This window comes from Ambystoma mexicanum, chromosome 9 (assembly GCF_040938575.1).
Source record: "Ambystoma mexicanum isolate Mex_15411 chromosome 9, UKY_AmexF1_1, whole genome shotgun sequence".
NCBI lineage: Eukaryota > Metazoa > Chordata > Amphibia > Caudata > Ambystomatidae > Ambystoma > Ambystoma mexicanum.
The window spans coordinates 1292374307-1292401403 of NC_090931.1; the positions used below are offsets into that span (position 1 = coordinate 1292374307).

The window sequence follows — 27097 nt, forward strand, 5'->3', positions numbered from 1 at the left end:
GGGGTGCTTTGAGTTTCCCAATGCCTTCGAAGATGCTCGAGAACCTGTCCAGCAGTGTCTCAATGTCTATCTGGTATACACCATATGCAAAATGAACCAGGTTAAGGGCTTCCGACGCCGCGCAGCTGAGAAGTGAGTGGGGGCTCACGTCTGTAACAAAGAATTTGGCCTTGATGCTCCTGCCCCCTTTTGACACCGGTGACACGAACACACCCTTGAGTGGTAGCGGGGTGTCCCCTCCAAAAGTAAATATCTTCGCCGTGGACATGTCCAGTGGCGGCGGGCCTGGAAGTTTCTGATAGTCTTCCTCTGCCAGCACACACACCGAAGTGCCTGTATCTATCAGTATCTGGGTCGGCACACCCAATATGTCCACCACGCACCTGGGCTGCCTCCTCCTTTTGTTCCCCGAGGCAATGTTAGAGATGAAGAAAACCTCTTCTTCATCCTCGTCCTCTTCTTCCTCTTCCTCCGCGAGCTGCAGTTTCCGTATCTCCTGTTCGAGGGCAGCAATGTTGCGCTGCCTTCTGAATCCGCCGCCTCTCGCTCTCGCGGGACCTCTCTGTGTGGGGACAGGGGCCGGTGCGCGGCACATTCGAGCATAGTGCCCCAGACCATTGCACCGCCCGCACGACCTCACCTTGGCGGGGCACTCCTCCACGTGAGGTACGTCATATCCGCAGTCCGGACAAATCGACCCCGGCACGGACGGATGCCTGGTCTCCGATGCCTTCGGGGCCCACTTCTCTTTCTGCTTCGTTCTCTTGGACACGGCAAAGGCCTCCTCCCTCGCATTTGGCCTGACCGCTGCATCCATGCTCGCACCTCTGGACTCTGCTAACTCGTACGTCCTCCCACTGTCAAGTATCTGTTGCAGTGACCATCCTGGCTCCCTCAGTACTTGACGTCGCAATTTGCCCGAACTGCAGCCCTGGAGCACCTGGTTCCTTATCAGCTCGTCGTTTTCCCAACGGCACGTGCTGGCCATCAATCTCAGTCTGGCGCAGAACTGATCGAGGGATTCTTCCTCCCTTTGCCTCTCCCTGCAGAACAGGAACCTTTCGTAGTCGACTTTTGACTGTGGGATGAAATGGTTCTCCAGCGCGGTCTTGACCGTGTCATACGTGACCACCGGTAGGGCAAATAATTCATAGATTCGCATAACGTCCAGGCCAGCTGAATACAGAAGGGTCGCCCTTTTTGCGTCGTCATTCGACGTTGCAGTAAAGTACATTTCTAACTTTTTGACCCATAGGAGCCACCTGGGACCCAATTTGGACGGGGGCCCCGACATGTCGAACTCCTGCATGGGCAGCAGCGAACCCCGTTGTGTCCTCCCCACTCTTGTCGCCACTTCTGCTTCATCGTCACTGCTTGACATTTTCGCAGGTCGCACAGGCACCTCTCGGTGTAATAGAGGCCGCTAACCTGGTTGATGCGCTGTTCCGCACACCTTCCGCTGTGTCCCGTCACTGGCCTCGTGTCCGGTTCTTTTTTTATCGGATTGTCCCCAGGTTGCTGGGAACAACAAGAATTCCAAAAATTGTTTTTTTTTTCTTTTTCCGAGGCAGCGCACGAGCACCTGTGCAGGCCGCTACTGCCTCGAAGCAAACGACTGCTTTCGTCCTGTACTCTCGTGCCGGTGACGTGTGTGTCACGCCCCCGTTCGTGGGGCGAGCGCTGTGGCACCGATACCGCCTCGTCGCCAGTTGTTGTATGTGGCCGTGAGGGCCCACGCACACATGCAGACACGGACCACACAAGAATACGCGGGACGCGATGCTGCTTGCTCCGCGTCCCGGCGGGAACTGCCGCACGGGCGCACTTTATTAAACTACGCATGCGCGGGACCATAACGAGGCCCGCGCATGCGCACCAACACAACTGGGACGTCACAGTTACCAAGACCCTAGTCTTGTGCGCCAAGTGATTAAGAACACTAAGCCTGTCTACGGCTTAGTCGTGGTCAGACATCTGTGCCTTTCAGTGACGTGGTGACCCAAGGGAATGCTTTAGCTTGAAAATATGCTAAAGAAAACAAAGTATGCAAAGTCCCCTTAACAGATAGGATTTGCTAGTCGACCCTTGGGTTCTTTTTTTTTTTTGTTTTGGTGCGTGTGCATGTTTAGGGGTTTGCTGCCAGCCGTTTTATGACTGCTTCAAAGGCGCTTGAAAATGAGACTTTTAAAGCAAAGCATTATGATAAAACCTCAACATAATAGAACATGACCTTTCCAGCTAGCGTAAAAGGAACCAGCATCATATCCCTCACCCATCCCCTCCCTCTCCTGAAGGAGTACATACAATAGATTGAAAAGAGCTAAGAAACAATGTCTTCCATTTTCGTCGCAACCGGAGAATATGTTTGAATTTAATATAACTGAATTGGAAGAGCATTGCCAAGATTTTTACTGAGGAGCACCCTACAGTGCGTGAGCGGTGGAAATGGTGATGTCAAACAAGACTTGGTTTGCAGACTATAGTTGCTTATTTGGACGATATATCTTTCGGCAATGCTTTCGAGAGAGTAGTGTGGTGCCATAGATGGATTTGTGTACAAGAGCTAAAGCTCTGAACCTAACTCTTGAGTGAAAGGAAGCCAATCTAAACCACGTTATGCAGCAGAAATATGATGACTACGAGCAACAATAGTCTAGCAGATTAATTGATTCATTATTGAAGACTATTTCTTATGCATTTAGGAGCTCTGAGAAATGAAGTATGGCAGTAGTTGACTCTTGATCAAATGATGGCGCGTGTAGCGTTTCCCAAATGACCTTGTCACAAAAAGTTTGACCTGATGGTGAAGCAGTAAGTGGTACGCAGTACTACTGGCAATCTGATAGGCATATATTAATATAGGCAATTTGGAATCTGTGTTACTCCCAGTAATTTCACACTATCCTGGGGCTCTATGGTGTTACCTGTTTAAGTTGAATTTTCTAAGTGGTACCTTTTAATGTGCAAGGGGTGTTTTTCATAGAAACCAGAAGGGTTCTGGTAGAGCCAATTCTTTCTCAGCCAGCAATAACACATAAGATTAAATCATTTCTACCCAAAGTTTTGGTGGTGTTGCCTTGGAGATTGAATACAAGTTGTGTGTCATCCGCACACTTCATACGGGACATTGAAGTATTTTCTTTGTGGTTTGTGGCTTCAGAGGTGCAATTTTAGACTGTTGTAAGAGCACCTTGGTCTATTAATTACAACTTTATCTCTCTCTCTCTCTCTCTCTCTCTCTCCCCTCTTCCCTCTCTCTCTCTACCCTCTCTCTCCCCTCTCTCTCTCCCCTCTCTCTCCCCCTTTCTCTCTCCCCCTCTCTCTCTCCCCTCTCTCTCCCCCCCCCTCTCTCTCCTCCCTCTCTCCTCTCCCTCCTCCTCCTCTCTATTCTTCGTCGGCATAGTCGAACATGTGTGCGAAATGGTAGCCTCATCTTATACCTTGTGTTACGCTTTCGCAACCAGGAAGTTGGGGGTCGGCAGGCTCTTTGTTGGGCTAGAATAGTAGCCAACAAGACCTAGTAAATTTCTACTCTTGAGTCATCAAAGTCTATGAACTCTTTCTGGTCATGCTGTTTTTGAATGAGCGGATTTTGTCGAGCAGGACGCAAATGTCTGCTTTCATCGAGGTCTCTTGGTTGGCTCCTGGGATACCTTCCTGGGATTTGGAGGCCGCCATCATTGTGTTCCCCCTTCGAAATTAGACTGTAGAGGGGGCTATGTCACCCTGCATGTACACTTTGTTGTTTGTGTCCTGTGGGCGGGGGGTGTTTGTTGCTGGTTCGTTGTGTTCGCAGGGTGCAGGCCTACCAGTGTTCTCCCCAATTTGCCACAAGGTGTGGCCGTTGAGTGGGTAATGCTATTCTCTTTGCCTTTCCGGGGGATTTCTGGCGGGGTGAGTGCCTACTCAGAGGGGACTCACTTGCTCTGTTTTGGTTGCGACTGGGTGCAATGATTCTCCTCTTTGCAGTCTGTTGGCTTATGAGAGGGGCCTCTGTTGATCTCCCCGAAGGGGTTTCTCCGAGTCAGAGTCCTTTGCGACCTCAGCGTGTGTGCTTGGCCCCTTGTGGGATGTAGGATTTAGCAGTCTTGTAGGGAGGGGGCTTGTTTAGCCCTCGCAGTTTCGGGTTATGGCACTGAGCTGGGTCTCCACCCTGTTAGGCTGTGTGGTTAATTCAGTGGTGGGGGTACGGGCTGCTGGCTGTCTTAATGCCTTAGAGCTCTGGCGCCTTTGTTTGCTGTACGCTTTCTATAGAGCTTGCAGCTCGCTCCATTGACTGGGAATTTTAAACCTTTTAATCCCCCCCCCTCACTGTGGCTCGTAGCGGGGTGTGGAGGTGAGGCACGACACTGTCATTCTGGGTGACGATCTGCAGGGGTGAGGGAGAGGTGTTTGAGAGCGAGCAGCTGCCCTGGTGCTTTCGCTCATGATGACTGTTTGCTGTTGGGGAGCAAGAGCGCGGTCTCCGATCTGGTGTATGGAAGGCTTACTAGGGGCTTGCTTTCCTCCGAACATTGTTGGAGCAACTCCTGCTGTACTCTTCTAGACTGGAACTGTGTTCTGAGCGCATGTGGCCGTGTTGGTCGGGGTGTTGCTGTCTGCGGTGTTACGCGGGCTGTGGGTCTCGCCCGTTCTCACTGCGTTTTCAGCGATGGGCGTTCCGATTCCGCTCAGGGTTGGTTCTGCTTATGGCCGACACCTGAGCGCACGCTTATTCATGTGGGACTGCTTACGGGCTGGGCAAGCGCTGGTCCTCCACCATAAATCTCGGGCTTGTGAGAAATGTGCGCTCAGGCGGCCATTTCTCCTGCACCCCCTTGTGGTCTCCGGCATCTGCTTTTTGTATAGTGACGCACACAGCATCCCCAGTACAGTGTCACTGAGAAGTCCCTTGGATTTCTCTTAAGGTTTAAATACCTTTTCTTGTGTGAACTACTGTTCCCAAGAATAGAAAGGTGAAATTGATCTTACTTACCTTTTTACTTTGTAGGTCCAGCACACACCATCTTATGTGGAGTGCTGGGGGGGAGGGTTACCTAGTAGTCCCTTATCCTACTTTCTGCTGTAACATGTGTTGTTACCCTCACTACTTTAAGTGGTAGTGGTTTACTTTTTACTAATAGTGTGTTTTTTACCGCATGCTGAAAACTCAGCTGCAGTACAGCACCCATGGGTGTCATTTTGTCAAAATGACCCCGGTCTTCTTTTTTCACCATTTTCTGTTTGTGAGGTCTTTCTGGGCTTTTACTCTGTAAATTAAGATGGGTCTGAGCCCTTTGAGTGTTTTGTGCCTGGCCCCAATATGTCTGGAAGGACAGTAAGTGAGGGAGGGTCCTGAAACTCCCCTGTCCTTTGTCTCTAGGTGTGCCTGAACGAAACCAGTCCTGATTGGCTGGATGGCTGTCTGGGAAGGACAGCCACCCTGCGGTGTGAATGACAGCCTAGGGCTGTGAATGAGTGAGAACGGGCTTAAAAGGCGAGGTTCTTGGGACTACAAACAGTCAATCACTGGAAGAAACTTCCGAAGAAGAAATCGTGAAGAGAAGCCTGCTGCAACCACCTGGACCTCGAAGTTCCCGGTGAAGCCCTGCTGCTGTGCCTACCTCCTTTTTCGCATCGACAGAGAAGCTCCGGACAGAACAACTTCGCCCCTCAGGCTAGTGGGACCAACTAGCCCTGTGACGAACTCCACTTTGGCGCAATCCACGACTTGCTGTGCCGATCCAGGGCTGCCGGAGCCCAATGTCACTGGTCAAGTGTCCATAAGAGTTCAGCGTCTTCCGCGGAACAAATCAGGCCAAAAGTTCCAGGGGCCTCCTATGGACACTCCAGAAGCAGGAAATCCCGATCCAGAGTCCAGGACGGAGGGAGCAAGGAAAGTCCAACCTGGGATATTCGTTATGCATGAATGCTGTTTGCGAGGCACTGAAACCGCAAAGAGCCACTGAAACGAGATCTGTAGCTGCTAAAGTCCTTTCCCGAGTGCTGCCGCAGGAGCCCACCAGACGTCCTCCCTCTTGTTCCCACTACTGAGGCCCAGGATCAAGGATCTGCTTGGCTTTAGCAAGACAGAATCCAGCTAGACCACCTTCTTCAAACCAGAGGTACTTTGGGGGTTTGGGGTACTTACCTTATTGCTCTAAGTGGTGTTTTCTCACTTGAGAAGTGCACTGGCTTACTTTTTTTTTTGTAGTTGATCTCAACTCCCCTTGCAACAGGCTTAACAGCTTGTTTTCCTTAGATCTTTTTTAGAACCATTTCACTTTGTGACTGTCTTCATCCAAGAAGTGCATCAGAACTATAGACTTTGTCCAATTGACTTTGGCTGTCCTGGCTCCTTAGAGGCACCCTTCTATCTGTTGACTTCGGCATTGCTTGTCCCTTAATACTTTATAATTTGTTGAACACTTTTACTGCTGGGAAAGACTGAACTAGATTTAATTAGAGGATTCAAACTGTCTTCCTGTTACAAGAAAGTATGTTTTCACCTTTCTATTTCCTTACCCCTTGCTGAGTCTAAAGTATTTTGGTGTTTGTGATCAATGCAATACCATCCTTGTTATTAAGTCGGGGTGTAGGAGAAATGTATTGGTATATCCAAAGAGTATCCACCAACTTTGAGTTTTTAAAAAGTGATTCCAAAGTTTGCCTAACTGTTACAAACCATTGCCTTTTTAAAGAATGCTCAACTAAAACTTGATGTATAAATAAATATATAGAGTATAAGTGTTACCTGGTTACTTGTATTGATTGATTGATTTCATCTGTACAGCTCTACAGCTCACATTTACCCCTGTCTGCTCAGTCACACTACCACCTTGTGTTGTGCAGACCTATATTAAAAGGTGCGTTCCCTAATATGAACAGTGTGACTGCACTAATTCTTACCTAACACAATCATTGGTTATTTGTGGTGGCCACCCAGTCACATCTTAATAATTGCTTGAAGTTATTTTCTTAACACATATAAACAGATTTTTGAAACTAAAGCTTTCTAAAATGGGTCATTTAAAAAATAAAGGTGCTCCTGGATGTCATTGGGATGCATGACTACATTTTGTAAATCTAAAGTTTTGTCACGTGTTCATTAGGGTGTTCTCAGTTTCTCTATTTATCAGTCTTGCTTGCTTCATTGTCTACAAATGTCTTTGAAACAGTCGACCCTTTCAGTAGATGCTTTTAGATGTTTGCTTGGATGTTGTGCTCTTCAAAATTGCATTGCTCCTCATCCTTGGGTGCATACCAAAAACTCCTTTGGATTGGAGTAGAATAAAGCAGTGTTCCTTTATGTTGCCTTATGGAACACGTTTACCATCAATTTCCATTCTTTGTCGCCATCAGCAGATCCAAAAATACAAACTGAGCACTGCTAATTCATGTGTAATTTAAGATGTATATCCAAGTGAATTGTTCAAAATCTGATTCCTATAAACACTACCTCCTATATAAATGCTTGTGATAAATGGATGGGTTATGTTGTGGCAATAAGACCCAAGGCGGCGGGCCAATACCGCCCCAGGTAATGCCCCCGAGGCCGTAGTTAACGAAAGTTAAGTAACGAAGCCCCAGGGGCATTACCGTGGGCGGGGTACTAATGGCATTATTTTCTGTTCTGAAACGCTGTTGCGTTTTGAAAAAGTCAAATAAAATGGCCGCCCGGAAAGGGAAAAAGTAGTCAGTTTTCCCTTTCCATGGCGGCCATCGGGTGCGGACGCGCTGGGAACAATTGTTTCCAGCGCGTTTGCGCCCGAGAAAAAGAAAAAAGGTAGTAAGTGGGGTGGGGAGGGGATAGTTTGCAGGGGAAGGGGGGTGGAGGGAAAAAAACATACCTGAGCCCCCGGCGGGGGGCGAAGGCAGCCTCCAGCCTTGGGGAGGATCGGAGCGGGGTTTGCCCCGTTAGGAGCCTCCTCATTGGCTAAGGGGCTGCCACGCCCTCCGCCTGGAATAAACGCTGGCACGCTCGTACGTCCACGGGAATACCATGTGGTATGGCTCGGATAAGAGCCAATCCACTTGTAGTATTTCCCGTGGACAGAGCATGCCGGCTACTAATGGTGGATAATTATACCCTCCACAAACGGAGGTTTGAAGATTTTAGCTATGTTTGGGGCAGAGGCCGAGTCAATGGCTATTCACTTTCTTTCGGCAGAACACGTCACCTTAAAAACACAACCAATCTTTTTATATCTTTTTTTTTTGTTCTTCAGTTATTACAAATTAAAATGTACACAAACGGGCAATCAGTAGTGTCATACTGGAATATTTCCCACTGCCGTGTTCTCAACCACCTCCACCCCAATCGTTGGTTCCTGCCTCAGTTCCCATCGCCTCTTGCTCATGTCTTTTCCCAGAGGTAACAATCTGCCCTTAGTTAAATCTCTGCTAGGCCTAAAACCAGTCTTAATCATTGCCTTGTGTGCACATGTAACAAGTTCAGTTGGCACTTCATGTGGTGTAGGTCACTTATTCATACTGTCTTTAACAGTGACCTGTCTTTAAGAATATTAGTACAGAGTGGTTAAATGTCAGGAGACAATCTATAATTCAGGATCATAAAGTATGCGTTCAGTCATAGCAACGACATCCTGGGTGTCCAGTTAGTATGTCCTTGTTTGCTTAGCTAAGGGCTTAATAAAGAAATCCACATACTTCAACAAAAGCTCGACGATCGACCCACACACACCCTGAAATAATAATCTGTCTTCTCAGTGGGTTAACTGAATTCTTGTGTATCTTTAGCAGTATGTTAAAAAGCCAGTATTATAGGGTTATTGCATTTCAAACAACCTGCTGATATTCATTAAAATATGCCTGCTGTAAAGCCTCATGAGTTGGTCATTTTATGGTCAATTTATTGTAGAACAATTTTTGTCATGTCTGCATTGTTGGTCATCGAAATTACAAGAAGATTTAACATTGATATCAAGCAGAAACACCAATTCCTGGATTGGCTATTGTGGAACAAAGATGCAGAAAATGGTTTTGTGGTTATTACATGATTTTTCCTATGCCTGCATTCTGGCTGCAAGCGTTGGAACGCCACACTCTAATTATAATTTTGTTCAGCAAAGAACCATCATAAATGTATCGTGTGACACAAGATTTTCTGTGCTACCTGTTATCTGGTGACCACAATGGGAATTCCAAATGGTTGGCGTGGTATCTGGGCTGTGGGATGGAGCAGGTGTAGCTAGGAGCAGGGGATTGTGCGACAAAAGGTTTTTCCTTCCACCACAGGCATGCTGGGCTCAGAGAGTCACTTCATGTGTGTTTCAAGATCCTTAGGGTGCCAGCTTTTGATTAGAAACCTCTGTGAATGGCCTAACACGTACACTTGGTCGTGCTTTTCTCCCACGCCAAGGGAATGTGGCCCATAAAAGAAACACAAAGTAACATACAGGACATTTCACAAGAAAAGCCGACTGATATAGGTGGATTCACAGTATTCATTTCTAACAGAAATAGCTAGCCCTACAGATAACTAGGGTACCAGCCACATTTACTCCCTAAAACAGAAAAGGCCCCCAACAAAACTGGAAACTAGTATACTAGCAACAAAACCTGGAGATCTGAGCCTGTCCCCTTCTTCTACCCACACGGCTCTACGGATATGTTCGAATCAGTGGTACTAGCACAGCAGTGCAACTGCAAGGATCACTACTATTATTGTCCTCTGATCTGACAGGGCCTTTAAGGTGCATGAATTATTAGAAATATGGATCATAATAAAATACTTGTTTGTAAAATTACAATATAAAACAATGTCCTGGCTTTTCAGTTTTCCGGTACATGTGATGCATATGATACTGTCCTAATAGACTCTACAGGCATTGTTTTCTCTCTGTAGCCGATTCTTCACTTAATTACTAGTTAAGTCTTTAGCTCTAAAATCAGGATGTACAATGCTGTGCAAAAATAAGCGCAATATTATGCATACATATTCTCTGATCACAAGTTTCCCTTTTCTGTCCAGATGTCTGAAGAGAATAGTTTACTGAAAAAAATTGAAATTGGCGTTTCGGAAGCAGAAAAACGAACTGGGAGAAATGCTGTCAATATGCAGGAGACGTACACTGCATACCTGATAGAAACAAGGTAAGAACATTTTGGAAGAACAGAGTCTTCTATTGAAAAATACCTGCTTTCATTGAGTGCTTTGGGCATAATGCAAATTGGTATGCACTTGAAATTGGCAACGATATGCGAACTAGGCATGTCATGCAAAACGCGGGAAATGATTGTATATTGCAATATTTGGCATCTTTCAGTGGCCTTGCCGCTGTGTGTTGCCATTAGAACGTTAGTCATGCAACTTTAATAAACCGAAGTGAACGCATTTAAGACCATGACCACTTAGACAGGACTGTTCAATGTGGTGAGTTGGGCTCGAGATTAGGAGAGCAAGGGGATGAGACTTAATGTAGGCAAACAGCCAGAGCTTTAGCTTGTGCAAAACATTTAAGTGAGTTTGCAGGTTTTCAGCCAATGTCTTAACAGGTTCTTGCAAGAAAATATCCTTGCATGCTTGTAAGAAAAAAGGCCTGCCTGGGTTTTCAATTTTTAATGTTGGCGGGAAACGTATCCTAGGTTACTGCATTGTATATGGAGACCGAAGTAACAAAAATAATACAAAGAAAGCAAACTTGATTAAAACTGAATAGGATGCTGCAACGTTAGGCTTTTACCAAATGTACAACATTGTCGAAGCATTCCTGATTATGGACATATCATTACATACTTACAAATGTATGGGGCTAACTTTTGTAAACTAGAGTGTGCTTCAGTCCAAGAATTATCACGATTTGAATATTGCGCCAACCCAAAAAGTGTTTAAAAAAAAAAGGATTTTTACAAATGCTCGACCTGTCTGGGCATATGGCTTTCAAAGATGACCTGACAACAATGGAAGGGAATGCCGCCAGGTGGGGTTCCCTGTGCTCAAGGAGCCTTCTATCTACCCCTGTTTATTTTGGTGTGAATCTCTGCACGTTAGAAGGATGTGACTTGATGTAGGTCGCAGGCTTGCATCCCACCGAGATGGCCTACAAGGCTGAAACGTACATGGGGTGGCTTGTGTTCATGTGTATGGAGGTCTGGCCCAGCAGATCGGAATTAGACCATTTCCTTGAGGTCGTAGTCGTTACTGATTTGCATGAAGATGGATCCCTAATGTATTGTCACGAATGAATGAAGGGATGGAGGTCCCAGTAATTAAGAAGCATCAACTCCAAGCTTTCCTTTTGTCCATCACTTAATGGGTTTCCCATTGATCAAAAAGCATAGAAGTGTAAACCGCACCAGAGTCCATGGATATGTTTCGACGGGGGTAAGGGGAGAAATAAAAGCTTCTTTTTGAGGTTACTATATCAGTTTCGTTGTAATTTGGATGCAATGGGGTTCAATACACTTCCAGAGATCTGGTGTAGTACTTGGACATGTGTAAATCCTGGAAACATGCAGGCAGGGCCTCACAGTGTCAGTTGGTAAGACTTCGTTTCACAGGTCAAACCTAAGTCAAAACACTACTCGCACTGTGTAGTATATTTTTATAAGGAAATGGATCGGATATTTCCTCCCTTTGAGTTACAAGTTGTTGCAGTAATTTATCTTGTATCGCATTAAGAAGGGCAAACGTTTATTTAGAGTTATTAGCTTAATAAGTCAATTGTATAACAATTAGGTGGGTCGTTTACACTTCAAGGGCAATTAACGAGTATAAAAGCAAACCAATATTCACTCTAGAAGACGTGAGCTATTAATCATTCTTGGTAATGCCATTTATGAAATTAAAGATTTTAATTTTGTCATGACTATTTGCCAGACAAGTTTGACCTGATTTTTAATAAGTACTATTATGAAAACTGTTTTTAAACGGAAACTCGTGCATTTTTCTGATGGTACATGCCACGATCATTACGTTGGTTTAAAAAAATAATTGGTTTAAAGATTGAACTTGATGTCAGGAACGAGAATTGTATTTGGGCCAGGGCTGAGTGACAAGTAGTGCAGTTTCAATAATGACTCTGCACTTGTTAGTCAAAGCGCATTATTGCTTTATTAGAGGTTTTGTTTTAAGTTTTCCGTAGGTTGAATGTATTTATTAAGTGGGGAATGTTTGTATTATCCAAATTAAAATGTTTATTTCACAAGCAACATTCGACTTGCTGGTAAGATATTAGCATATTGATAATTCTTGGTTTTGTTCGAGTGGTAAACCTGAGTTTAGCAGGATAACAATGTTTTTTTTAGTTGTGGGTTTTAACATTGCAATAGAGATTTGCTTGAAGTAGCAATGTTTCAGCTCATTGTATTTGAGCGCGGACCTGGCTTCGAGAAGCAACGCAGCACTTTACAGAAGTATACACCAATACAGAGCCATAACAGAGTGCTTTACAGAGGTGTATGACATTACAGATGCATAACTAAGTGTTTTTCAGTGGTAACAGAACAGGTATATAGCTTATTGTTTACCAATTAAAGTGAATACTTCTGTGGCAAGAACAAAAACTGCCTTTGCCGTAGAACGATCTTAATCTTTATTTTTTACCTGTATGCTGCTAGCTTAATTATTTAAATAACCTGGTAATGCATTGCTTTCTGTCCCAGGTGCTATCCAGTCTGGATAAGGTCATTCTAAAAGTGTGAAGAGTATAGCATTTGATGTGACTGTTAGTCACAATGCCACTATAAGGCACCAACTCGTGTATGCCCATGTGTCCGATCACAACCAGTTTTGATTGTCCTCCAGTTAGGCATATCATGGTCTGTGTACAATAGACCTACTTGGCACCTTGTTGCTCTTTTACCTTCTATCCAGTTAGCACAAAACTGTCAGTTTTCACTATGCACGGTTGATACATCATGGCCCGTTTCCATCATGTTCGTTTAACCCATCATTGCAAAGCCTTAGCAGCCCATTCGAGACACGTTTTCTTTCTGTTGCTGGTATCAGAAAGAAGACCTGATACGTCTCCCTTTGGTGGTCTAGTGCATGGATAGGTAGCCAAGTAACCGCCTGCAGTGGACACCACGTTAAATATTCTTCCCTTTTGGCTTTTGAAGGCTGTCTGTGGTGAGCTGAACTGCCCAGCCAGCGCCAGACATGCTGCAAACAATAGCACACAGATCTGAATGGGGCTTCTGACAGCACTTTCCTTCTGAAATCTCGTTTGTGTGCACAGCACCCCGGTCAATAGAGTAAAATTTCACCCGATTGTGGGGAAAAATACTAGCTTCTTCACAAAACTCCTGTATGTTGTGTGTATTAAGTGATTGGTGGTAACAGGATTTCGAATGGATTGTGTCCTCCAACGTATTCCTTATCTTTGACATGTAGTGTCCACAGCTCGGCTGCTTCAGAAACATTTTTGGCAGAGTGCACCCTGCGCGATGGCATCGGGTCAATGTCCCCCGAAGGCCTCGGTCGAGGGTGACTTCATCGGATGTTACAAATAGCTGTGTAGCCTCAGTTCTGTTTTTTCCTCAATTGTTTGCTTCGTGAAACTCTGTGCGCCTCGTACTTTCTAGTATTTGCTGTGAAGATTTTATTCGATATGTCTTCGTCTTCCACTCCGATGACACCTTGGTCCTGGTTCAAGAAATGCCGGGACTGCGGATACAAGATGTCCATCACATATCCGCATTGTCTGCCTATGGTGCCTCGGCAGTTGGCATGACACGTATACGTGCTCCAAGTGCCAGTCGCTGACTGGAAAGGCCTTGCTGGAACGAAAGGGGAAGCTCAAGCTAGGCAAGGTGTTGAAGCCCCATAAGTCCCGATCTGCTGGCCCTTCAACCGATCATTCGAGATGTGACTCTTTCCTTAGAGGAAGAAGGCCAAGCGTTCAAAGTCCAGGAGTGGTTCCCGCCACTTGTCGTCCTTATCGAAAACGTGCGAGGTGAAGGCACCGCTGGTCGCCTTCCTAGTCTTCCAGCGGCACCCCTGAGAGGGGTGAGTTGCCTCTCAAAACATTCGACACGCTGAGTGGGAAGCTTTCTGGTTGAAAATGCTTGACATTTTTGAAAAACAAGGCAAGGCCCCGCCTGTGCCTTCTGTTGAAGCTGGCACGGAATGGTCTTGGCCGGATACTTGCGCACCCTTGAGCCTGGGTAAACGGCGCGATACTCATCGGGAGCCTTTGCGGCCTCGTGGACAAGGTCAATAAGGATCGCTCGAGACGTGAAGTGAGGTCAGTCTTCGTTTCTATTGAAACTGTCCAAACTCTTGATGCCGTCGACGCCATCCGCGCCACGCAAGTCGATAGTGCCTGTCTGGTCCTCCACCCCGATTTGGCCCTTGATGCCTTCGGAGCTGTTGTCGATGCTATCGGTGCCGTCAGTACCAAATTTACCAGCGCAACCCCTGACAACGGTGGCACCACCTAAAAAGGCGGTGTCTAAGTCATCGACTTGGAAGCCTCTGGCTGTGATTCCTGAGAAAAGATTTAAGGTGAGGCTTCTTTTGGTCTCCAGTTTGGGACCCCTAATGTGCCAGAATGCCTCATCTCGGAGGAGAGTAGTATGCAGAATCTTTGTGATACCTTGCATAATGCAAGTGGTATAGACACTTCTCCTGAGCTGGAGTTCAGTAGGCCAGACCCTGTTGAGCATGCCGACTCCTCTTACTGACGCCTTATGTCGAGAGGGGTGGAGTATTTGGGCTGGGCCAGGCCTACTGCCCACTATGATCAGGATGATCTTATGGACATTTTGGATGAGGGTCCGCCTACGGATGCCATATTGACATTTCATGTGGCTCTGCAGAACCGGGTGGCTTAAAATTGGGAAACCCTAGAGACTAATCCGGCGGTGAATAAGTCTCTGACAAGCACCCCTCCAGTAATGACCCCGGCTATCTGTTTTCTCTCCCAACTCCTGAGAATTTGGTGGTCCAGGCAGCCACGGCTACCTCGAAACAGGCTGCGTACCCTACCATCCCTCCAGATAGCGACGATAAGTGCGTGGATGGATGGGCACGCAAGGTATTTTCTGCTGGGAGTATGGCGTTGAAGGCGGTCAACTCCTCTTGTTCCTTGGCAAGATTTTCGTACACTCTGTGGGATCTATGGCAGCTGAGCATTGTTAAGGATTCTAATGGAGCGTCGCACACCACACCAGGACTCTTGATACTGGCCTAGGCTGCAGCGCATAATTAAAACACTTTTACTTTATTTTCTAAGAATTCAGATTGAGATGGCACCCAACCAGTCTCACACCCCCTTTTACAAATAACCTGGGCCACAATGGACCATGAACCAGGCCGGTGGGTGGTAATGCAATATTTATTTATTTTTAAATTTCCATCAAAATTACACAAATTTAATGTTGGGCAGCAATCACCAGTGGGGTGATATTTACACTGTTAAATGATAGAATACACTTAGTTTGACCTTCTAATATAGTATACACAAAGCACAAATGAATAGGAGCAATGTTACTTTTCAGGTAGATAGTACCCCAGTTAAGATTTCCCCCTGCAACGCTCCCTCAAACCCCGATTAACTGAATTTTGGGTGGTTAGGAAGGAGTAGTAAAGAGTCGGGTATACTAGGCAGCAAACGGAATTAAAATCCGACCTTTGCAATTGCACAAAATAGCACTCTGAATGAGTAAATATTTGTTTTACATGTGCGGTTGAATGAATAAGGTTAAAATGAGTATGGCTGTCTCAAAGACATCAGAACACCTACAAACTGTAAGGCAATGTACTAGCAACGGGCATACGATTCAGAAAATCAACTTTGAAGTGAAAACTCACTGCAGCCAAATCACACAAGTAGAAATTGCATTTGCTTACTTTCACAGGTTTAAATGCCAAAACGGTTTGAAAAACGGTCGGAATTGACAAAATCGGAATGCAGTTTTTATGCTAAGGGACAGATGCACATAACGGATAATATGAAAGTGAAAAGGGAACTCTAGATGAATGACTGTATGATATTCTTAACAGGAAAGGAAATTCGGTTTTAAAAATGAAAGCAGTGGACAGAATCGGTTTGCAAAGGAAATGGCAAATCTTACAGAAACTATATTTTAGTGGCTGGAAAAGAGAAACGCCACCCGTGAATAAGGTTAAGCTGCAGTTGTAACCCCTTCACACTGTGTGCCTCTTTTAGGGAGAATTAATTAATCAAAATTGTACTAAGGACTTACACAAAGACAGAAATGAGTTGAAAGAATGGTGCTAACACTTGGCGATAAAGGACAGGATGCACAGAGGATTCTGACAGTTTTCTTTCAATGAGTTGAAAGAATGGTGCTAACACTTGGCGATAAAGGACAGGATGCACAGAGGATTCTGACAGTTTTAAGGAATTCTGCCTAGGCAGTTATGGGATTTCTATGGGATGGGACCGAATACAAGTTAACAGAGCAAGGGATGCAGGTGGTTGTTGGGGAAGGGAAATACTCACAACAAGCACTTGAATGGCGTATTTTGGACAGCGGACCGGGTTTCTGGACAGCAAGGCAATATCTGGTCACTGGTCACAGCGGCGTGCTCTCCTATAAGAAAACAGCTGGGCAATGGTCTGGTCACAGCACAGCGGCAACTTAGCTGGATAGAGCGGGTAGCAGGGCAAGCAGGCAGCACTGGATAATCCCAATGAGGATTCAGCCACCTTTCCCCTTTCTCCCTTAGTTATTGGGATTTTTAGTGGGGATTTTCTGTATCAATGGTCCTGCCTGGATAGGGTTAGCTATGCTCTGGCCTGGCAGTGGAATCTTGCAGGGCGAATATGGAATATCTGGATGCACAGGAGCTGGATTATTCAGAAGAGTGTCTAGTGCTCCCCATGCCTCCCCTTTATGTAGGGATCATGACATCACAGGATTTACTATGGGGGCAGACCTTTGGCTTGACATGCCTCTAACTAGATTGGTCAGAGGGGGCTGTTACTGCCTTCCTTTCAGCCGGTTGGACTTCATGGACGTGACATCAGTTTTAAGGTGTGTGCTTATAATGCCTATGGCCCTCCAACAGTTATTTTAGCCAGAATCAGTTATGACCTCAATTTCACAGTTGTAGCACTTTTGAAAATCACACAAGCAGATTCTATATTTTACACTAAACCTGTCATTACCATTTCTACATCTGTATGATGTTGTTTGCTCGTTCTAATAATCTTTCACAAGTTTTGGTGGGAAATATTTCACCTAAATATATGTGTACCTATTATCACAGAGCATGTTTGCATTAAATTTCAGTTATACCATGTACACTTTTCCCATGATTTACATTTTCTTGCCGTTTGCGTCCCATACATGCTAGGGGAAAGCCACAATATCTTGTTTTAATGTCACAAAAACTACATTTAAACTGTTAAACTTTTGCATTCCTGCGTGTTCCGGTTGCAGAAATAAGAGCCTTAAAGTTTATGAAATAAGAACCGTCTTTTGCCCCGGATGGGCCAGCTTTGTCTTCCAAATAAGGGCATTTTTTTCAAACCCACAGCCAACTGTCGGGCACTAGGCCTGTGTTGCCATGGATTTGTCTTTGAAGCTCTCCAGTTTGAGTGGAGGGGAGGTGCTACCAGAAAGTCGCACCTATGTGTCCCAGAAATCCTTTGTACAACACTGGAGCACTGCCACAGAGTCAGACGAGGGTGCGAGATCCACCACCCTTGCCTATTCATATGCCCCAGATGCTGGTCCACTTGGTGGAGGGGGATGGATCCTGTAGTCAGGAAAGGCAGGGCCCTCTGAAGCCAGGAGCTGTCAAACCATATCCTATATGTTTTAAAACCAACCCCATCACATTTCTATGCAAGGACAGGGCCTTAATTCAACATTTCACTTTTAAACAGATATTTTCTTGTTTGTAAAAAGCACCCTCTTACACAGGGTTAATTTTCCTTGGTTGTCACTTTCAAATGTGGCTTTTCCTGGTATCTTTATTCTGAGCATTTACATGGCCATAGTCAATTTCTACTGCACAGGAATCTGTTCAAAGCAAGGGTCCAATGAAACAGACATGAGCCAAGCAAGAGATTATGAAGGGTTTATCTGTCATTTTGTTGCAAAAAGGAGAACGCGTTTTGCCTATGTCTTGGAGCGAAGTTTTGTTATTTCACAGATCTTGCCTGACACAGTATGTCATTCAATGAGGAATGTCCCTTTTTGCTGGAGCTCAACCTGGAGGTGGATAAACATAGCTGGGTCTTGCTGGAACCAAATTGTGTACAGTTGAAAGGATGGACAGGGCCAGAGGCATTACTAGGCGGGGGGCCTTAGGGGGCTATAGACCCTGGTCTTTTGGTTGTAGCCCCGGATAGAATCTCAGGAGCTACAACCAAAAGGCTAGCTAGCCCCCAATCCCGACAGTTCCGACATTAGCGTAGCCCCGGGTATTTTCCAGACCTAGCAACACCCCTGGACAGGGCCTCAGTGCGCAGTCATTTTTAAATGCAAAACGCTTTCTTTTCAATTGGAAATTCTGAGCTGGCAACTAGCAGCGCTGCTTTTCATTTCTTTTCTTTGGTGCACATAAGGAAAACACTAGCAGCCATTCTCGGGGTGATCCATGTTCCATCTCGCCCCATATGTGCTTGACAAAGGCAGTGCAGTAATCATTTTTGTAGCTACAAAACAGTTTTGATGCGAGGCAAGGGAGCTCAATGGAGCCAGCTCAGCCATTCTGCTGGTACTACTGAATTGCAGCTTGATGATGGAGGGGAATTCTGCTGGGTTGGTAAATGTACCCCCACAGCATATACCCAAAGGGGCAGAAAGGGAAGGCCTCCTAGCTATTGTTAAAGACAAGGAAGCCATGTGTGAATCCCTTCAGTCTGTGTTGGCTGTTACTGACGGTATCAGCAGGTCCATGGCTACGAGGACCATAATACGCAGATTTGAGTGGTTGCAGAAGTCTGGTTTTGCACTGGATGTGCAGGGTAGACTTCTGAACATGCCATTTGATGGGTCGCACCTTTTTAGCAGCCTTGAGACGCTACAGACCTCTATAGCAGCTTCCAAGTTTTAGGGCGCTGCTGTTAGGCAGCCTCAGCCTTTTCGTCTGGGTGGATAGCAATGGAGGGGTAAATCCTTTCGTTGCTACTCCTCATTTGGAAGGGCGAGAGGAATTGCCTGTCAAAGAAGCCAACGTAAGTTTCTTTGTGCTGGACAAGGTATTAGGCTCTGCTACTGCCGCTTCAAAACCGCTCTGAGGCCTACGGTCACAGCTCACTGGTGGGGGCAGGCTGTCTCAGCATCTGGAAGAATGGCGAGCCGTTACTTCGGATGGTTGGGCTGTGGAATCAATAGTCCATGTTTGCTGCCTTCCTTTTTTACGGAAGCCTCATGACAATCCACCAGGAGTACACTCTTTGAGGGTTCGGGATCCGCTCCTTGTGCATGGTTTTTGAAAGGTTGAGGATTGGGACCTCCCGGATGACCTAATGGAGGTGTTGCTTTCGGTTAGGCGGCCGGCAACAAAGTCTCTGTACCATTGCCATTGGAAAAGGTTCTGCGACTGGTGCAGAGAAAAAGTTAATCCTTTTCAGTGTTCAACTCCGGGGGATCTGTCCTTTTTGCTTTCTTTATCCCACAAGGGTCTTCAGGTGGGGACCATTAAAGGTTACCTAGCAGCGCAATCAATCTTTAAGCGCTCATCCGAGGAATGCTCTTATTTTAATATTCCTTTGGTTACTCAATTTCTAAAAGGGCTCACAAATGTGTTCCCGCCTTCACCATTTCAGGTTCTGGTTTGGGACCTTAACTTCGTCTTAAAGTTTCTAATGGGTGCTCCATTTCCACCATTGCACTCATGCCCATTGAGGCTGTTAACCTTTAAGACTGTTGTGTTGATTGCTCTTACATCTGCATGAAGAGTGAGCGAGTTGCAGGCACTTTCTTTCAAGCCACCCTTTACGGTATTCCACAAGGCCAGGGTTGTGTTGAGTCAGACCCTACTTTATACCCAAGGTTGTTTCAGACTTTCAATTAAGTCCGAACATTGTGCTACCTGCCTTCCGTCCTCCTCCGCATCCTAGTAAGGAAGAGGAAAGGCTTCATAGGTTGGGCCCTAGGAGAGCTTTGAGCTTTAATATTTCCAGAATGTCCAAAGTTTAAGTGGATGACCAGCTCTTTGTGGGGTATACCAGGCACAAACTAGGCCAGGCTGTGTCTAAACAGACCTCATCTAGGTGGATCATCCTCACTATTTCTGAATGCTATACTTTGACGGGCAAGGTCCCTCTTGAGGGCTTGCATGCTCATTCAACCAGAGTCATGTCTACTTCGACAGCCCTATAAAGAACATATGTGATGGTGCAATGTGGTCTTCGATACACATGTTTACCAAGCATTATTCCCTGGATACTTCCCATGCTCAAGATGTGGTGTTTGGTAAGGCAGTCTTTTATTCTGCCGTTTAATTTCAAATCTTACTTCATTCTTCAGCCTCCTCCAATTATGGATACTGCTCTGAGTGTCAAAGATGAGGAATATGTTGGAACACACAATCCATTCAAAGAACAAGTTACTTACCCAATGTAACGGTCTTTCGACTGGATGTTCCTCCAACATATTCCTCATCGCCCTCCCAACCTATCCCTCTGTAGAATTTCCCATGCTATTACAGCTTTCGTTCCAACAAGGCTGAGTACGGTAAGGCCCGATTTGTGGCCACTTCTGCTACATGAGGAGGGCGAAAAAATGAACAGGCTACGGGCACCGTGCATGCAATTTATAACATCCGATTACGTCACCCTCGACTGAGGACTTCGAGGGACATCGACCTGACTCCATCGTCGCAGGGTGCCCTCTGCCGAAATTTTTTCCAAGGCATCCGCGCTGTGGACACTACATGTCCAAGATGAGGAATATGTTGGAGGAACATCCAGTCGAAAGAACGTTGCCAGGGGTAAGTAACTTGTTCATTTATCCATTATGCTAATTGTATCATACTTGCTGCATAGGAGCAAGTGACTTTTGACTTATTTTTTATTCTGGTTCCCTAGACATCACAGGTTTTTGATGTTTGGGGGTAGCTGGTACAGAGATTGGAGTTGAAGTTGAAAACTGACTCCTTTAGATAAGTTCCATTGACTGCATTTGGCTGGGTATTTTGAAACCGAACTGGACGATTCTTGTAGTCCGGTTTAATGTTTTCCTTTCCAGGTAAAGGACCTATTCCAACCATTCGTACATTGCAATGAGTTAAGCGCACTGCTCTATTCAGTAGGGGTGCAGTGGCACATCTCGTGAGAATCCCCATGGTTGGACTGTGCAGCAATGTTGCAACTCCTGCCTGAATCCTATAGGACCAAAGACACGCCAGTTTGCATTTTAAACAGTGGTGATGGTGGACGGCTGCCTCTGGCCAGAGCTGAGGGTACGATGGCACAGAATAAAGTAATGTATAAAAAACTACGTACTCCACCCATAACTTTGCATATCGCTGTGCACATCTAGACTTCTGTTCGCTTGGAAACCCGGCTTTGGTTCCCGTACTAGATCTGTGCTTGCTTTCTACCCCCGCCGAGAAGTGGGACCATGTTCACAGAGCATTGTGCTTCTTGAGTTGAAATTGGGCAGGAGTGTGATAAGGGCTTGCCTGACTTTAAAAGCTTGAATTACTATTTTGACGGGTTGCTTAGCTTCATGGGGCTTGATATGTGCTCAAGCTGTTTTACTTCAAAGGCGTTTAGAATGTACTCGCCTTTGGTGCAAAGTGGTGCAGTTATAAAAACGGGACGTTTTTGTGGGATCTGTAAATCCAAGAGTGGACCCGACATGTACTTCTTATTCTGCACTGTGGAACTGTGCCTGAATCTGAGCTATGGGGAGCCCTAGATGCGTCCATGGTAGCGTTTTGGGCACTTGCTGTACGTTTCACCGTGGATCATAGCATACAGCATAGTGATGAAGCGAAAGCCTGGACCCTGATCACAACACCTCAGAGGATTAAAAAACTAGTGTCAAGAAACGAAGGAGATAATGGCACCAAGTGCAATTCCAGCATAGTTGATTAGCAACGTTCTGTCAAATTTCATGCTGGATTTGAAGTAGACTTTTTCGGGTGAAGGAGGCTTTTGTGTACGGTGTGCGGTGTGAGGTGTAAGACATTGCTGTGTCCCAAACCTACCCGAGTTAACATTGCTTCTGGGGAAACAACGAGTTGGATATTGAAGTATGTTCTTTGGTGACAAAGGTAAAACATCTGGTCCTTGTATATGGGTTCCCTAGTGCAATAGAGTCCTCAGGTGGGGAAGGTCCAGCCTAATATTAAAGATATATATATTTAAAAAAAAAGGGGGAATTTCCAAGCATCATTTATTTTCTTCTTAAAAACCAAGTTACCTGTGCCAATTTGGAAAACAGCAACACGTGTAGGAAGGTGTGGTTGGCATGAAGTTATTTTGCTAACTTAAATTGGCTTTTATTTAAATTATCCTGAAAGCTGCCACAGGGTGGATGATTCATTGAAAGGCCTCAAGGGAAACATTGTTTCAAGTAACCCCGCTTCTGAAACCGCATCTCCCATGTACCCAATAGAGCTAAAAATTCTTAGTGTGATATTTCTACTTACCTTTTTGTTTCTTTCTCATGCTATTTTGGTCTTTATTTTCCTCTTATTTCGCTGATTCTTACTTCGGCACTCTTACTCTTCAGCTCACTCTTTTTTTGGGCTCGCATACTTTCACTTTTGTTCATTTGCTCTTTTGCTCTTGTTTCCTCATCTGCTTTTTAACTTTTTATTCGTCCATTTTCTTCTGTACGCAGTTCTGTTGAGGTTTATTTCACCATTTCTTTCTTTTTCTACTTTGCTCTTCTCTTTTATATTTATTTTGCCCTTTCACTTTGTTGCTCATTCAGTAGTCTTCCCTTTGCCCCTTTCATTTACTTGTTCACTTTATTTTGTTTGCTTTTTCAGGTTTTGTAGTTCTTTTGCTTCTTCTTGACTGCAATTTTGTTGCGTGATCCTGGATATTAACGGTCAGCACCACACATATGATCCCCTGCTAAACACAAGGACACTGGCCATCTACCTTCAAATAAATACATGGAGATGGCACTGAGATAGGAAAAGTGTATATATAGTCCCTTAGGTAAAACAATAAAATAATGTATTAAATCCATCAACAGGTAAGTACAACCACCTACTTCCTCGTATCAAAAGAACATCTTAAAACCACATTATATACAAAAACATTGTATTGAAATACATCAGTCCTCAAACAATAATACAGATTCTAATCTAAATGTACGGGTTAGTAACAAAGATTCAACCTAACACAGTGATGATTAACACCTATTTTACACTATATACCACATTAGCACGATTTACATACGTTTCTGTCCTGTAATGCTGTTACTAGCTGGACATACCTCAGGGGCAGAAGATGTATGAAAAATGTGTTCTTATAGGTGGTGGGGAACAAACCATTCCAAGAGCAGTCAAACTTTGGGGGTGGAGGGGTGCCCCGCCAGAGGGGACCTTTAAATGTAACTTGTGGCTTGCGGCAGCCTTGGTAGTGTTTGTGGTGCCTGCTAATGCAGTTATTTGCTGTCTGCATGTCTGTGGAGAAAATCGGACGTGTTGCAGGATTGCAAAAACAAAATAAATGTTTTGTTGGTTGGCACGAGACGGTGCATACATCGCTGGGCCCTATGGAGGATGTGGGGGGTGTTAGGTGGCCGCACATGTGTTCCGATTGCATTGCCAAAGAACTTGCCTTCAAGGAGGCTTCTCTGGTTTCCTGAGAGATGCTGCAGGTATCCAATGTGGCTCATTGCTGTAGCAACATATCGGGGCTCGCATATGGTTCTGCATGGGAAGGCAAGGGATAAGTTACACACAGTCCCTTGATGTGCAGGCGGCCATCTTAGAATGGTATGGAGTACTGGTCCAGAGCTGGTGTTGGGCCAGGACTGTGGAGTATAGCAGTGAAGATAAAGTGGACATGTCAATTTGGGCTCAATCTACGCACTGATCCACATCACTGATCTGCCCATCTGGGTGCCTGCCTAGTGGTGCGCAGAGTATATATATTTCCTGCGGTAGCAGCCATCTAGTTATGGTTAAGTTGCTAGACCCATAGGAAGAGCACTTTGTGGGCGGCTTATAACTTTGCTCCCCCTGAACAAATCCTCACCAAACTTCGCAATAAAAGTATACGGCCCACTCTGAACTCATTTGCAAAGTTTGGTGAGGTTTAATCAAGGGGGGGCAAAGTTATAGGGGGTGTTCCCAAAATGTAAAGTTTTCCCATAGACTGAATGGAGAAAAAACTTTGCTCACCAAATTTGCGGTAGGAGCGGTGGCTTGTGTCATCAATGATATTTGTGATGTCATCTTTGATGTCCTGGGTGTTAGTCTTAGCAATGCACAGTGTTGGCGCGAGCTATGGTGGTTTAGCTTACCATAACTGGCGAATTTCAGGGGGTTTTCGATTTTACCATAACGTCCTTTTAGCCATTTTTATTTTTTTACTGAATTTCATAGGTTTTATATTAGTGCAACTTAACCATAACGTCCCTTTAACAATGTAATAGTTTTTTCATATATATATATATATATATATATATATATATATATATATATATATATTAATGCAGCACTGTGGCAGTGGTATTGCTCAGTACCTCTGATGCGTGTGATGTACTGGGTACATCCTAACGCTCGTTTACTTGAAATCACTTGACCTTCAAAGAAAGACTGCCTTGAGATTTGAGCCAACATGCTCGCAGAATACTGTTGATGTCTGAAAGGCAAAAATTAGGTTTACATCACAGGAGCAGGGCATGTTGCAATAAGCTTTTGAGTTGAAATACAGTTTGTCCCCAAATATCCGTCCGTTATCTCATTATCTCTCCTCCCCGCAAAAAGTCTGTTGTTGCCTGGTGTTCTGGTTCAGTTGATACTTGTATGCTTCAGCTTAGAACTGGTAAAGAGCATCTGTCTGAAATGTTAATTTGCTCAGTATTAAATTGACCATTATTATCATCACCTTCTTTGCTCGGCTTACTTTACAAGTGAACTTTTTTCTTCCCTCCTATGCAGCTGTGTGCTGTGGTGAAGGCTGTTTCAGTTGGCACTTGCCTGCAATTAATATTTGGGTCTCTGACCTTTTGTACCCCTTTGTTGAAGCACACATTTCTAGTAGATTTGATACTTGGGCTGGGCCTGAGCCTGCACCGTCATAGTTGCGGCTGAATTTCTATTGATGGATAAAGTATAGTTATTTGTATGTAATGTTAACCTTGCACCATTGTATGGCTACTTTTGCAATACAAATATGTAAAGCACGTATTCATTACTTCTCTTTAACCAGAGACCTATCTCCTCAGAGCGGCTCTTTTCATTGCACACAATTGCAAGACAATGTAGTTGTCCTACAAAATTAAATTACATGAATTTATGCGTTACACCTACGATCATTTACAAGATTTCTATATTTATAACAATTCCTCAAAACAAATATTTTGTACTGCATGTATGAACTTGGTCAAAGTATATAATGTAATGGTCAGACAATGTCATGTGAGTGGTCTTGTAGAGCGCCCTTCTGTCACTTTCAGTGCCAGTTTCATGTGGTTCTGTAAGAAAGAGGCCAAGGAGCCATTAGTGGGACAGTAGGACATGCATATGCAAAACCTGTGGTGTTGACAGGTGCAGATCGGAAGTGCCCAGTTCTTGTCTGCCAATTTGCTTTCTATAGGTTTTGGTGAGACATTTGGGAGTGTTATCCATATGAATGAGCCGAAGAGCTTTTGGACTACCGTGCTTTTGTTCTGGTTAGCTGGTGTCATGGGAGGGTATGATCAGGCTTAAGAGGAGAGCTTACTCCTGGTTCGATTGATGTTGATGTATCTCCAGGGCTGTGACAGCTTTCTGTTGGGGATATGTAAGGTTTTAGGAGGTCATGGAGGGGAGATGTTTGTCGGGAGAAGAGGGGAGTAGTCCTCACAAGGCAAAACAGTCCACCGAATTTCCATGGTAATTTGGGACCATAACAGTTGTAGTTGGGCATTAAATAAATAATTCAATTTACTGACTAGACACTAGTTAACTCAAGCACTATGGCTTGCAGTACATGCAAGACCAGAAGCAGTCCATTTAAAACATAAAATACGTGATTCTAAATACCCCTTCTATTCGTAGATCGCATGGATTACTATCACAGTGCCTCCAGGCTGATCTTGCAGGAGATACTGTTTCGTATGCTGGCTGACTTCTCGTTATTGTCCTTGCCTCTAAACTATTGCAAATTTGAATTGGTGTACTCTGCGTACTGGTAATGTGCTTTCTCGGATCACGGGGTGAATCTGGCGATAAAGGCCAGTGATCAGACTGAGCTGAAGTCTGCTCCATTGTTTGTTCCCAGTCCAATCTCTGGACATCCTCCTCCATTTGACTACTCATAACGCACCCTCTGTTCCATCTCGGCCACCTTTTTCCCCACTAGCACCATAAGTCGATGCGCCACGCGTACTCCTCACTCTAGCCACAGGCATCCTCCTTCCCCATCGGGACACCACGCATACCCAACAGGGACTGGATTGCGAGCGTTCTGCTTTTTCAATGAAAACCTGCACTTTGGCGCGTGTACACATGCCTGTACGGTAGTTTTCAATTAAATGTGACAAAGTAATGGATGCAATAAACACTGTTTTTACATCCACTGAACAGACTATGGTCTTAAAGAACAAATTACATTTTCGTCTTTAAGGTAAATTGGGCAGAATTGGGTCAGTATTGAAATGACATTGGGGGTCTAACAGTTTTTAAAAACAAGTGGTTGTCTGGTTAGCTGAAAATCACCCAGAAGTGACTGAATCCAGTGTAGTTTCACTGCATCTGAAATCTCTTAAAATCTAGTCTGAAGGGTTTCCGATACAATCTCTCCCGTTTTCAAGAAGCTGAGTCATCTTTGCCCAATACATCCTAGGAAAAATGCTTTGCATTTTGGGTTCAGCTGTAATGCGGAATATAAGGGCTGGTGGAAGGAGGAATCTTCTTGTGTTTTTTCAGTGCACCAGTGGCAAAATTAGAAGACTAGAACACAGCCCCAACAAAACGGAAATCTGCTTCCTCGTTGGGCCAGCACAGAGATGGGTTGCAGAGCAAGGGACAGCCACAGAGTGGAGACTAAGA

At 45.0% G+C, this 27097-nt stretch overlaps 1 protein-coding gene across 1 annotated transcript in view; it reads left to right on the forward strand.

The window, feature by feature from the left end:
• SNX4 (sorting nexin 4) overlaps positions 1-27097 on the forward strand; it is a 1088579-nt gene that overhangs the window by 275280 nt on the left and 786202 nt on the right. Inside the window, exon 2 of the mRNA XM_069616639.1 lies at positions 9974-10095. Within this exon, the coding sequence (XP_069472740.1) occupies positions 9974-10095 (122 nt within the window). The remainder of the gene's footprint in view (positions 1-9973; positions 10096-27097) is intronic.